We start from the raw sequence: 14710 nt of genomic DNA, 5'->3' as shown, positions 1-14710 counted from the left end.
TTTAAAGGTACTTGTAAGGGACGAAAGTACGTTGGGGTAAAGGGGTAAGGAAAGGGGACGGTGTTGGAGGACGAAATAATACTATATTATTACCTACCTACTTTTAAAATTAATAAATATCTGTAATATAGTAACTTATATATATATATATATATATATATATATATATTTACTATTTTGAGAACTCTAGCTCAGAGCCTGGTAAATCTGGATTAGGACATATTCCACGTGCTACATTCTACGCCGTGAATCAGTCGAAGATATTATTTATCTACTTTTCCTAACATACTTCTGGCTCAGTTTTGTGGTTGATAAGCTATAGAGAAAACGTGTGTTGTGAGGGTTTTTTTAAACAGATTCGCTTGTATCTCTTGTCTTGTCCACATGTTCCTTCTTAGTGAGCGTTAGTCTTCCAGCCGCTGATGTGTGTGTGTGCATAGTTCCTACCTTTAAATCAATAATTCAGGCCTAGCTCAGCTAGAGATTTAGTTTTTATTTCCATTTTTGTTTTTCTTCAAAATCGGTTCTTGTCTCTTTTATTCATTTCCCGACAAATCACTACACCTGTCTATTCACACTAGGTCTGCAAACCTATTTCTTATTGCCGCGATGATCAGGTGACTATTTTGAATCCAGAAATATTACAAATATATAGTACAATATTGTGTGAATTGCAAAACTAAATGTTCATTGTGGACTACCTGTTACTAACACCCATATACTAACAAATTAAATGTCTGCTTTGATCTAGACAATAAATAAATACACTACCGTGGTGTTATTTGGGAAATGCCAAACTTTTTTCCGGCGAAAATAAAAACATTAAGAACAATTAATACAAAATATTTATTACCGTTTTATTACCATAGTTTTTTATTTTTAAACAATTTATTATTTTCGAATCCACAAATAAAAACATTAAGAACAATTAATACCAAACTGATACAAAATATTTATTACCGTTTTATTACCATAGTTTTTTATTTTTAAACAATTTATTATTTTCGAATCCACAAGAATAGCTTGTAACCAATTATTTATAAAATGATTACAACTGCTTCGCTAATATAGCAATATATATACAAGTACATAAATATTACATAAAAATGTGTTAGCAAATGCAGTTTTTAACATTAGTTTTAGAAATATGTTTGCCTCCCTAAACTTGAGTAGCCGACTATGGCTCCGTAATACTTTTTATGTAAATTTTAGAAGTACAAGTTCATTGCAAGCCAGGTAAAATGACTTTCTGAAAATCATGACGTTTGGTAAAAGCTGGATAATTCAGAAAATAAAAATATGTATATATTTAAAGCATAGTTCTTCTTAACATTGAGTTTAACCTTTTTCATTGTACTTTGTTCTCATCAATATGTTGGCCGTACTCCACATACCAAAGGAGTCTCGCTGTTGCGTCCTCAGAGGAGACTGATGGTTTCCCAGTGTAGGAACTAAATATAGATATCTTTACTTAAAATGAAGGACATTCGTGTAAGTGTGGCTCGACAGTAGACATCTTAGTGAATGCAAGACTGGTAGAGAGCGTTAAACCAGCACTTCCTGTTCATTTAGACTGCACTTGGCAGTCCTGTCTGATCCGTCAGAAATGTGTCGTTACAGAGTTAAATATAGTTAAACCAAAACCTTGTTCATTAACTAAGTCAATGAAATGTAGTTAATTTTTACTGTTAACTCATTCTTAAATGAATGTACGTTTTGCATTAAAGTATTAATTTGTGTTAGTGAATGAATACTTTCATGCGATACTTCAGCCTGTTTTAGCACCACCTATTTCGTTGTAGGAATTTTATTAATATATGATTCAGATGGATATGCACGGCTCTGTAGTAGCCAGTGCTTTTAAGATTATCAGTTGGGACTGAACTTATTGATATATTTGAATATGTGAAACACTTGCAAAATGCAATGGAAAAAGTCTCGTAAAGTGCACTTTGTTATTGGGTCTTCTCATCGAAGTCTTCTTATACGTCATTTCCGTTTCTTTTCACCAGGTGACTCATCCAATGATGTTACCAGGGTAACCACGCCTCTGCAATCACGTGACCAAGACAGTCTGAATAGTGGTAAATTTTCACGATACACTGTTTACAAATTTTAAATACAACCTGTCAATTATTATGTTCTCAAAATGATTATTACGTACTTGCAGTTAACTTGTAATTCCTTTCGAATTAAATCATTGTTGATTTGACTCAACCCGTATTACTCTAGTTATAAAATAATATTTGATAAAGTTGGAATGTAATTGATAGTAAGAATTTGATCACTTTTGCGTTGTCAAAGTGTCGAAGCGACAGTTCAACTGGATTGTGCAACGTATAGTGTTTAAGAATTGTTATGTTTCAGCTTGATTTTTATTGATCCACCTGGATCATCTATTTTGATGTACTCTTTGAATTCTTTTGGGAATTTTATAAGAGCTTATACCACTCTGAGTTAGGTTCAGTTATTCGGCATTGACGCTCAAGTTTTGCATCGGTGTACAGAAGAAAACATTTATACGTATAAGTTTTAACATTTTGTTCACATTTTTCCAACTTTTTTTTTTCAGAATCACCTGTTTCGCCGTCGTCTTGTGACCGCGAAGAAAGTGAAGCAGAAAAGAACTCCCAATACAGCGATTATGTAGAAGGTGAAGGTTTCATAGCATATTTCATATGTTTTTCAGTGGAACCGATATTATTTAGCTGTTAAGAAAAATATTTTTCAAAACAGTTTAGTATTGAAATCACTCACAGTTTGTATTAATAATTTGTCAAGTTCGAACTTTTCTTGTCTGTATGTAGACTGCATACTGATATTTTATACTTATTTTTTTACACAGAAAGGACTGCCAGTGATACGTCTAACTGCATTCCTAACTTTCAGTTATTCAATCCGCTTGATAGAGTGGACGGAAACTTTTCATTTCAAGAAATTCAAAATGGTGGACAGTTTTTGGATGCTTCTGGTTGTTTTAGTAATGGTAAGTCCTTTTGTTGGTTGTTTAATCAAAACGTGTAAAAATTATTCTCATTCAATCGTTCAAGCACAATCGTTGATAAGTAACTTGAGGTTAAGTCATACACTGAAGTCTCATTTTCAGTTAAATCTGTTGTTTTGCAGGATTGTGGGTCCCCGGACCTCAGCACCTACCACAACCTGCCTATTATCCATCCGAATGTTTCATGACTTACCCTTCTGATTCTTGGACATTTCCTTTATCATGCTACAGACCAAATCATCCATCAGAGAGCTCTGTGTATCCAGGACCAGGTCAGCTATATTTGTATTATTTCCAACGACAAAAACCTAACTGTCGTTTCCAAAAGACCTACAGAATTAATAAAAGACAGGCTGACAACACTCCCTACTGGAAAAGCATGCATTATCATCCTTTATATTCTCAACCTCATTGGCATCCACAATCTAATGATGACGTTTCATGGCAAGGGACAGTGCCATCTGGTGACTTGGCTGAGGACCAATCAATAGCAAGACCAACTCTAATGTATTTATATCCTGGTAATTTTTTTGGACCTGCTGCTTACCCAAGTAAGTTTATGACATTTATTTACATTCGCATTAATGTATTAAGTATAAGATTTTTTTTTATCTTTGTTGAATTGTTATAATGTCTAAAGTTGTACCATAGAAATTATTATAATACTCCCTATGTGGTATGACGGAATACTTGTATCTTTGGCTGTTGAAGTTCAAAAGGATAGGTGCTATTTTGAGGTTCCGATCATGAATATAAATAATATGTTTATTGAAGCTCTAAATGCATTTACGATGAGTGCGTATCACATACGTACGCCCTACTTTCCCGTCCCACGCTCACATCCTACATCGAGGGTGGGGGCTGACTATAATTATAACTTCGTTACGTAAATATAGATACTTCCAGGCTACATAGGACACTAAATGTCGATTGGTTCATTCACTTAGTTTAAGATTACAGTAAATAATTTTGTGGTGTTTCGTGTTTGCATGAAAAAAAAAAAATACGATTTCGTTTAACTCAGTAGGTTTTATCACTTACTACTCAAACAAACTTCCAAAGGTAAAACATTTAGTTGCATTATGGGTTCTGTGATGGCTGACTTGGCATTCTATTTGTGGCGGGAAGTCTTTCATAGCCGCGTGATGTGACGTCGAAGGATGACAGAAGTACCATTTCATACTGCCCCAACCTAGCGTGTAGAATGAGACTGTTGCCTTTTTAGTAAACGTTAGTGTCGTTGTGCTTCCTTACGGAAGGTATTGTTTTCCGCAAATTTCATCGCGGTTGGAAATACGTTGTGCTAACGATGATCTCATATCCCTGTCCTTAAAACACGCACTTTACCCTAGCTCGTCTATGAGTTTTATGTCTTTCCGTTATCGTTCCTAAACGTTTTATTTAAATTTTTACTCTCCTTATTTTTCTTGCACAAGTGATTAAATCATCACTGACTTTCGTGTTGAGGTAAGTACCAGATGATGACATTTCTTTCATATGCATGATGAAGAGAAAGACGGAAAAAGACTGTTTATTTTTACTATTAACAATAACTCATTTAAAGGGTGATCATAAACCTTTCGCGTTTATGTTATATGGCATGTCCAAAACTTTAATAACAGTACTGATCATCTACTCAAGAGGGCTGGTAATATATCTCAACTTTTTAACAAAATGTTATCACCTTAATGAAAACTCACGAATAAAACTACCCACTAATTATATTTTTCACATTTTCAAAAGGACTACCTCTCTTTTAGTACAACAAACCACAGACCTTCCACAGTCAGACTTTGTGATTGGATGACTTTTTTTATTTTAATTGTGTCAATTTACATTATCTAAGAATCAGAAGTAAATACACCGTTTGAACATGTCGTTAATTCCATTGTTTAAAATAATTTTTACAGCTAGTAGAAATGTGCTATTGGTTTCTACTGATTAGAATTTAACGTCTAGCGCTGAGCTTAGGAGCATGTTTTGTATGGCTTACAAAAGTTTAGACAAGCATTTGTTTGTTTGTTTTGAATTTCGTGCACAGCTACACGAGGGGTATCTGCGCTAGGCATCCCTAATTTAGCAGTGAAAGACTAGAGAGAAGGCAGCTAGTCATCACCACCCACCGCCAACGTTTGGGCTACTCTTTTACCAACGAATAGTGAGATTGACTGTCACGTCATATCGCCCCCACGGCTGAAAGGGCGAGCAAAAAAAAAACATAATGACACAGCCAGCGCTTATTTCACATACAATTTTCAATTTAAGGTTTCGTATATGCAGCTTACCAGAAAAGATACACTCCGAGAATACATATAGACCATCTCAATGATGTCCTATGCAATTGACCGCGACGTATAAATACAAGTATAGTTCAAAACAGACCACAGAATAAAAACAGGTATGGAACTAATAAAGGATTCCGGGAATTAACCTATTTTTTACAAGGACGCATAATTGGACGATGAGAAGGCAGTAAAAGTCAGTAAGAAATTGACAGGTCGCTTACAGTTCCTCTGTTACCCTCGGTGACTAGATTGATGACACATAATTGGAAGATAGCAGGGCGGTCAAAGTCAGTGAGAAACTGCCAGGTCACTTATAATTTCTCTGCTGTCCTCAGTGACCAGGTTGGTGATGCAACAGAATGGACTCTTCGTACTGTAAGAAGTGTGTAGGATGTCTCACGTCAAAACGACATGTGCAAGTGTGACCCAATACCATCAGAAGTTGTCTTCATAGGACAGGCTACAATCAGAAAGTAGCTTCTTACCACCATGGAGTAGCTAGAATGCTAATCTGAAGATAATCCTCTCTCAAGGCAATAAGTATTTTGACAGCAGTGGGCATTACAGTGTCATCATATCCTCCTGATACTTGGGATACTAATACTTCCCGATGAATCTAGATTTGCACAGTTCTCGGACACTCAGTGGACTACCTTCCTTCCGTTAAACCGTATCAAGTCACGAAAAAATACGGTTGCATTTTTGTTATGGTGTGGTGTGCCACTTGGACAGCTGGATGATCATAGCTGGTGGTATGCAATGAGACCGTGAGTACCACTCACTAAGTCATAATTCTTGAGCCTTCTACCTGTATACGCCAGTGACCAGCGTACCAGACATAGCAGTGTTGTCACGTTCATTCGGCTGGAGTCGTATTACCACTCTTCCGTAGACTGGTCAATCGTCGGATATGAACTCCATCGAACATACGTGATGTTTTCTTGATCGTTCATCACTAAAGCGTTCCAAATAACCTCATCCAACTTCATCACCAGGAGAGGAGCGCAATCCCATAAACCCAGGTTTCAGATTTTATAAATATGTGTAACCGTGTTTCTGCCTAAAATCTTGCAGAGGGAGATCCACTAAATTCTAACCTTTTGTTTTTTATTTATTTAGTAAAGTGATATTCTTTCTACAGTGGATACCTACTTACTTATTGATAGGCTGTCAATGGTTCGTAACCTTAGTTCTCCGCTGCATATTTATGTTGACAACTGAGCAGAGAACAGACTTTCTAAAACTTTAGTTAAGTGTTGGTGTGTCATTAAGAGTATACCACAGTGCTACCGGAGCTATGTCGTGTTACGTGATACCATAAGTCAGGAACTACTTCATTTTTTTGTCCAAATAAGTTTATATTTGAGGCTTAAATCTTCTTGCTTAGATTTGGTTCAGTTGTTCTTAGTTGTTGAACTAATATGATGTCCAACACCCAGTCAAAGCTGCTCCCTTTACAACAATATGTTTTTAACTGAATTCTGAAGCCCCCCCCCCCAACCCTCCCCGTGTTATTCTTTCTCCATGAATTAAAACTCATTATATATCGCCACTTTCATATTCAAAGTACTTTATTACCACCCTGTATTCATGCGTTTATTTCTTTAAAAACAGTTGGACGAACTACAAATGCATTGTGGAATATAGTGTAGTTTTTACGTCCACTGGTAAAAATAATAACTTATAATCATTCGTTTAATCTAATGATAAACTTTCTATTGCCACAAACGAAAGCCTTTTTATATTGAAAATAGACGAGTTTACTGTCTATGTAATGTGACTAAAATGTCTGTAAAAAGGATAAAAACATCAAGATATAAACATTTTATTCATCGTGAAACGCGATAATTTGTCTTTGATGTTTGCATTAAAAGAAATAAAAATACGCAACACAGCCGTTGACTGCAATGGGATTAATTTTATATCGCTTTTCCGAATGAACGATTACGATTTGGAAATTAGGTGCTTTACGAAAAAATGTACCATGGTTATCCTCTTTCATGAAGTCTTAAAAGATGGCCGAGTTAGATAATTTGGTAATCCGTAACGTTTGATAGACACAAACAGTAGGTGCTCCTATTCACCGCGGAATCGCGTGTATAAAATAATATTTTATTGATTATTTTATTTTATTGTTCACTGATTTCACAACTGTTTTTTACTTACGAATAGTGCTACTCATTTTAGCATTCCCACAAATTATTTATTAGTTATTGTGTGTTCCTCAAGATAACCATGGTAACCACAATCTCCACGACTATAAAACTTACAAAAATAACAATACAGTTATTCAATATCACTGTAACACCAAAAAGAGAAATCAACCAATTAGACCTATCCATCAAGCTAGCTCAAAAACTAGGTTGTTTAATTGGGTAAAGCTTTAAGTTTGCAAAAAAAAAAAAATGGAAACTGAGAAAACAAATACTCAAGACATTCACCTTGACACTATTGTTGAATAAATAATAGTGTCAAGACAACAGCATGTGTCAAATTATTGTTAACTTTCTCTGGTAATATAAAAGAACGTTTTAAAAACTGCTTCAGCCTTTTTCTTTGAAAATCGTTTCAACCTTCTTAAAGACGTCGTCTACAAATTAGTTTAGAACGAAAAGTTCTGGTTATCCCCGTAAATATCATACTTTTTATTAGATTAGAAAGCAAACAATTTTATATTATACCCTTAGAATAAAAGTTAAAACTTGAACTTGAAAATATCGGCTTTAGTAGTGGTAAAAATGAAATGGGTAAACTAACCTTAATCAGAAGAGATTCTGCTCATCACCTGAGTTGCTAGGATTTGCTTATCATAGGAGAATAACGGTGAGTAAACTCAATATTCCCCAAGCGGGAAGTGAATTTACTCTGTTGACCTTGGCCGAGTCTACTGATGTACTACAAGAACATGCAGTTTTAAACAACGAATAGCAAGTTAAATATGCACATCACGGTCTCTGCATTAATACAGGTCCGTATTCGCAATGAATGCAAACACAACAGACAAAGAAGCATATAAAACTTAAGCGAACCACTCACAAACGCTGGCAGTGTTGCCAGTTTAGCTACTTTTTTATTTTGCTAATACGGTATTCTAGTTTGTTCAATTGTCTTTAAACTATATTGTGTGTTTGTTTGTTTTTTGATCATTATTAGGAATAGGTCAAGCCCTCCTTGCTCCCTTCGACATCCACTTACCCCACGGGGATATGCTATGACTGTCTAATTTTGTTGGAAAGTAGGAAAGAGACAAAAAAGCTAACCCAGTCTAACATAGTTGTTAATAATAGTGTACGTACACTAACTGGAAAAGGTTTGGGGGAGGGGGTAGATGCTCTTTCTGCTCTTTATTTAGAGTCGTTGCCTTAACCCGTTCGAGATGTCTGTGAAAAAAAATCATACACGAATAACAACTTCTTATTGTTTTTATTTTAATCGAATTCGAAACAAGTAAGTATAATAAAGAGTTCATTGATTTTGGAAAACAAATAATACGTTTTATGTCCCCTGCATACGTATGGAAATATTAACGTCATCAATAAAAAGTATTCACTAGATATTTGACAAAAATACTTTAATTACACTTAATTATGAAACGGAATGTATACGATTAATGTTAAACAGATTTCTTCTCAGAATTAAAGACGTCATGAAATATTTTAATAACTAGGTTTAAGTTTGTCAAAACTGGAAGAGAGAGTGCATAATAAACATATTTGTTCAATAGGCTTGGTTTTTCAAAATTGCTGGATCTTCGATTATAAGAAAGTAACTCGCAAAAGCTGTCATAAACCATTTAAAGGGCTTAATTTTTACTTTTTTAATGTATGGAAAAAAACCCATTAAACTGCTTACTTTATAGCACGTCAAGACACTTTCCATTCGTCTGGGTTTTTATCGTATCCAGCCAATCCTGGCCCAGATCTCAGCAGGACAAAACGTCGCAGAAGGAAAAGAAAGCCTCGAGAAAAGGCAACTGAAACAATGGTATGCGTGAATGTTAGTTATTTTTTTGAAATGCAAAACAATTATGTTACTGCGTGCTTAAAGATGTTAACCATTACACATAAAACTGTCTTGAAGTGGATAATGTGTTTAAAATGCTATGAAGGTTATAAAGTAGCGAATACTTATTGTCGTAAAAGTTGCTCTTACAGTTTAACAACTAAAAATGACGTTTTGTGAATACTGCGGAACCAAGATGATTTATATGTTAAGAATACTAACTACAAAACAAAATCCAATGTCTATTACTTTCGTAATTTAACCTAATTCAATACGGCATTCATCATTTCTTGATAACTTACGTGTTTGTCATGTGGATTTGTCCTTCAAAAGATTTAATAAGTTATATAGAGATTGAGTACGTTATATAAAAACGATTTTGGAAACTCACCACGCCGTTGCAGTCCGTGTTGCCACGTCTAGTCGTGCTTTATCTGACGACCGTGCCTTGACAATAATAGCCTTGCAAAATGCTCCGTTGTAAAACTATCACATTCAAATCAGACCAGTCCTCCTTACGCGTTTTTCATAATCCATCTATTGAGCTAAGACAACAAATTCCCAGTGCACATTTAATTGTAAAAAAATCCATAAAAGCGCTGCATCCGGCTACTTGATTGGTATTTCTTCTTATGGAATAGTATGAATATCTATTTTATTCTCCAGCTACTTAAGATGTGCAACGGTTGAACAGGAGGTACGACTAGAAGCCTTATCTTAGTGAATCCACACCTTTTGGTCTCGTTTCCAAACAGATATCCTTCTTGATTACACTGCATACTGTTGCCTGGTAAACAAAGATGGGGTCTACCACCGACAGTTGTGTTCGTAGATTCTCACCTGCCGCACTTTGCTTACCACGACTGAGGTACGACTTTTGGGAGGTTTTTTACTGGATGGTGACCGAAGTTTATCCATACTCTTTTATTTTCCATTGTCGTTACGTACAAGGAATATCCCCATCTTCGAAATTCTGAATCCCCAATCTGAGTACATCTTTATGATCTGAGTATATGAAAAGGGATGTTACATACCCTTCCCAAAAGCGTTCAATTTTCTGTGACATCACAATACCTACGAAATGCCAAACAATGTCAAAATGTAGTTTGATACATATAGTCCACCGCAAATATATACTAGCTGTGGTTGTTATGTTACATCCTGAATTGCATATTCAAAATCGTTTTGATATAATGTAATCAACCCTGTATTTTGTGATTGTAAATTCATCGATACATTTAGAACCATACATAATGTATTGTAGTTTCTGAATTGATAGCTGAGAGACTAATGTGTTGTCCACCATATTTGATGAGATTACTGGAATAACTATATGTACCTTATAACAACAAACTTAATTTTCAAATTAACTGTAAAACAATAATGTAAGATGATAGCATCTAATTCCATTTCAATACTGAGTATATTGTTCCAGCATGAAATGATTCTCAGAAGCTGTATTTGTTTAAACATCATCACAGAGTTCTTTTGAAAAATGTTTCTGTATTGTAGATTTTTAAAGGTGCATGAAATACTACCACCGATTTCCTAAATCATACTTTAATTGTTTTTTTTTATTTTGTTCGTTATTTAATGGACTAACTTAGTTAACTATACAAATGAAATGCCACTTTTGAACTACTTGTTACCAGTTGAACGTTAATTATTGTCTTCCTTAAAAAATTAATTCTTAAAATCGTTTACAATTCAAACTTTTCTTAGCTCTAACAGAGACCAAAATCAATAAGAATTTCTTCATTATCTTGGAAGTGTTATTACGACTTTCAAGTGATTTGAGATTTTCTTCATTTGTTTCAAAATCTCCATAAGAATTTATGATCTTCTTTTAGAAAAATGAAACAACACAAGAAAACGCAAATACAGCTGTCCACAAAGAAAAGGATGATGCATCTGATGATTTAAGGCATGTACTGCCCACCAGCACTGAAGAGGTCCACAAAGAAAAGGACGATGCATCTGATGATTTAAGACATGTACTGCCCATCAGCTCTGAAGAGGTCCACAAAGAAAAGGACGATGCGTCTGATGATTTAAGACATGAACTGCTCACCAGTTCTGAAGAAAGAAAAGAAACAACCCCATGTTTCACCATAGAAAAAGCACAGGATAAAGATACAGGACAAACACAAAATGATGTTTTGACCATACTTGACTCAAATGATTCAAAACATGAATCAGTAGAAGCAGAATTGAAAGAAGAAGAATATCAAGATGTTGTGTCTAAAGAAAAGTTAAAAACAATTTCCCACGATCTTGTCCACAATGCATTTTGTGAAGCAGAAAAAGAATTATCTGGACAATTACATGATCCTAAAATTATCGCTGAATCTTTATATAAAGATCTTATTTGTGACCTTTACTCTTTCGAAATTACAGCTAATATAACAAGCAACATCCACAAGTCACTATCAGAGGGAGATCATTCAGAAGCCCTTGATAATAACCGAACTAACGGAAGCTCACATCCTAATGCTGATAAAGTGCCAACCATCATATCTAACCTCAAGTGGTCCTCAGAAGTTGATGCTGTGGATTCAACTTTACAGAAGCACGAGCTAACAGCGCTAGCTATGGGTGAACTTAATACGGCAGATAGTCTATTGTTAGATCCAGAAGGCAATCCTAAAAACTTCTTTGAGGAAGGAGCCAGCATGGTTGTTGACTCACAAGTAAATACTGATATATCTGTTAATACTCCAGAAAACTCCACTGGAGCTGTGCCAGATCAGTCTTGTGGGGAAACGAGAGTACACAGAAAGGGACAAATTCTTAAAATACCCGAAACTACCAACTGTTTTGAGGTTAGAAAGGAAAAACCAAACAGTGTGTTTGGCACTGCGTCTTGTATAGAAAACGGAAGAGAAAAGGATATTCCTCAACAATATCTACAAAATACGCAAAATTTGGGAAAAGAATTTGGAAATTTAAAATATTCTTGGAGTTCTAATATAAATACAACGTTCAGTCCCTTTGATAAAGAAAAAAAACAAGAAACAAGTGATCATCCAAAGAATAAAAATATGATGAATCAGGACTCGGCTTGGAAAGAAAGCGTGCAACATCTTGAACAAAGCTATCCTCCTGACAACTTGCATGCTACCGAGATTGCTGTGCAAAATTATGAGTCAGTTCGTAGTGAAGATTTAGAACTTGAACAAACTGCTAAAATAGTGGTAGAGAAAGCCATCCAAAAGGCCGTGGAAAGCCTGAAACGCGATAGTTCTTATGTAATCAGTGCAGATTGCAACAATTCTTTGTTTAATATAGAGAGCCTCGGAACAAGTACACAAAGTGAGACAAGAGAAACAGAATCACCAATGAATGTTAGTGAGGAAAAAATACCCCATATTGAGGGATCAGTATGTGATAGAGGTACTATATCTTTATCACAAGAAAGAGATCAAGCAACAGACTTAACCTGTAGTAACCACTTTTTAGACAAAAGTGCACAAGAATTTATTCAAAAAACTGCATATCCTCACGCCGATGACGATATTGATTCTCAGGAAACTCAAATACTAACGAATGACGTAGACTTCTACAGCTCAGAAAGTTTAGAAGCAGCAAATTTGGAAGTTCAAGCTGAAAATTCACCTTTTAAGGAACAGTTAGTTTGGACTGAAGACGGCGACATCAGTTTAGAAACATTTACATTCGACGGATTAAGCGGAAATCATGACGAATATGGATTAAGTGGAAATTCACCAGAGAATTACTCAAATACAAAAGAGTTTTCTTCTACGTGCTTGACTCAGATAACAAACTCAAACAGCACAAATGATGATAGTGATTTTCATCACCAGGAGTCATTTTATGATATTGTTCCTTTAAATTCTGAACTAACGTTTGTTGTTGATCTTCGAGGTTACGTAAACGCAAAAACGCCCCCGTCATCCCACAGTTTTGACAGTTCGGCGAATAGTGACACATCAAATGTTGCAAGAGAGGACGAAAAAGATTTAGAAAACTTTGAAAACAAGAATGATGTTTGGCATAATCAACCGTTGTCCGGAGAAATTACAGACTTTTCAGAATATAATAAAACTAAAGAAGATCTTGTTGAAAACAGTTGGAACATTCAAGCTAGCTTAGAAGAACAAGATTCTGGACAAAGTCCAGTAGTTGATAACAAGGCAATTGATCAGTTAAAAGAAGCAAATACAGAAGACAACAAAATTGATATAAATGCTACTACTACCGACGATCTTGAAATGTTTATGAACAATCAGTTAAAGACAGACGAGACTGTAGATAGAGTATATTCCTCGCACAATAGTGGAGATTATGATTTTTCTCATGACCTTCAGAAATGTACAGAACAGGAAAGCGAACTTTTTAACGATACATCCACCCTTCAGGAATTATCCTCAGAAGACTTGTTGGAAGAAAACCAAGAAGAAGATGTAAAGGATAAAGTGTCGGGGGAGCTTTTATCGCCTAGTTACCTCGCTTATCTTAGTCACTCCGATAATTTAATACGAGAAACGGAAATTGAACTAAACAAACTTCATAAACTTACTAGCAGTAAAGCTTTTCAGAACAACCAAGCTATTTATAAGCTCGCTTTTGACGAAAGCCTTACTGAATATTCTGACAGCGAGGAACAAAATATTGAAGAAGCTATCCAACGGGAACTCTCGGATGCTGTGGTGAAAACTTCAGATGCTGGAAACAAAACTGAAAGTGAAGTTCTTCCACGTGATCAGTTTTCTAGAGAACGATCAGAAATTGTAGTCCACGAAATGGACAGTGCCAGTGAAGCTGGCTCTGAAGACGTAGAACTTTTGCCCCATCGATATGAAAGTCAAACGTCTGGACAAAAACATATTTATGTTAATAAACTATCACTAGCCACAGAACTCCTTCGAACAAGAGAAACACTTCCTTATGATGATGAATTCAAACGGTTAACTGATGAAGAATACGAACCAAGAAACAAGCAGCCTTCAGTGCTTGAGAAGTACTATGGTCAGATGAAGAAAACTAACAAACAGAATGCACTTTTTGTTGAAGGCCAAGGACACAGGTGTTCGAGAGTAAGCACTGCTGATAGTGGTGTGCAGTCTGAAGAGTCAAGTGATGAGCATAACGATGAAGCTAGAGAGCGACGAATAGGAAGAATAACGAAAAAGGTGAGGTGGAACTAGATACCATACTGTATATCGGCATTCAGATGTTACCTAGGTTACTCTTCTTTCTATTTTTTACTCTACATTACTGTACATTTTAAAATAACAAAAAAAAAACATGCTTTTATTAAGTTAGCAGCTCTTGTATAAAATTTTTAATAAAATAATTGATTAAAGAAACTTTCTCTAACTAACTTATCGTATAGTACCGTATTTTTCGGTGTATAAGACGCACTTTTTACCCCAAATTTGATGTCAAAATCTGCTTG

The 14710-nt window shown here is 35.3% G+C and overlaps 1 protein-coding gene and 1 long non-coding RNA gene across 2 annotated transcripts in view; one reads left to right on the top strand and one right to left on the bottom strand.

Annotated features, from left to right (window-relative positions):
* Positions 1 to 565: 565 nt before the first annotated feature.
* LOC106465031 overlaps positions 566 to 14710 on the bottom strand; it is a 17440-nt gene continuing 3295 nt past the window's right edge. The window contains exons 2-3 of the long non-coding RNA XR_001291176.1: positions 6572 to 6575; positions 566 to 577 (exon numbers count right to left, since the gene is read on the bottom strand). This is a non-coding gene — a long non-coding RNA (uncharacterized LOC106465031). The remainder of the gene's footprint in view (positions 578 to 6571; positions 6576 to 14710) is intronic.
* Positions 1141 to 14710, top strand: part of LOC106465029 — a 16788-nt gene continuing 3218 nt past the window's right edge. Inside the window, exons 1-6 of the mRNA XM_022392848.1 lie at positions 1141 to 2084; positions 2573 to 2653; positions 2846 to 2986; positions 3127 to 3555; positions 9149 to 9273; positions 11142 to 14444. Of these exons, the coding sequence (XP_022248556.1) occupies positions 1922 to 2084; positions 2573 to 2653; positions 2846 to 2986; positions 3127 to 3555; positions 9149 to 9273; positions 11142 to 14444 (4242 nt within the window). The 5' untranslated portion in view covers positions 1141 to 1921. The remainder of the gene's footprint in view (positions 2085 to 2572; positions 2654 to 2845; positions 2987 to 3126; positions 3556 to 9148; positions 9274 to 11141; positions 14445 to 14710) is intronic.

This window comes from Limulus polyphemus, unplaced genomic scaffold, assembly GCF_000517525.1.
Source record: "Limulus polyphemus unplaced genomic scaffold, Limulus_polyphemus-2.1.2 Scaffold1814, whole genome shotgun sequence".
NCBI lineage: Eukaryota > Metazoa > Arthropoda > Merostomata > Xiphosura > Limulidae > Limulus > Limulus polyphemus.
This window is presented reverse-complemented; position numbering and strand designations above follow the sequence as displayed.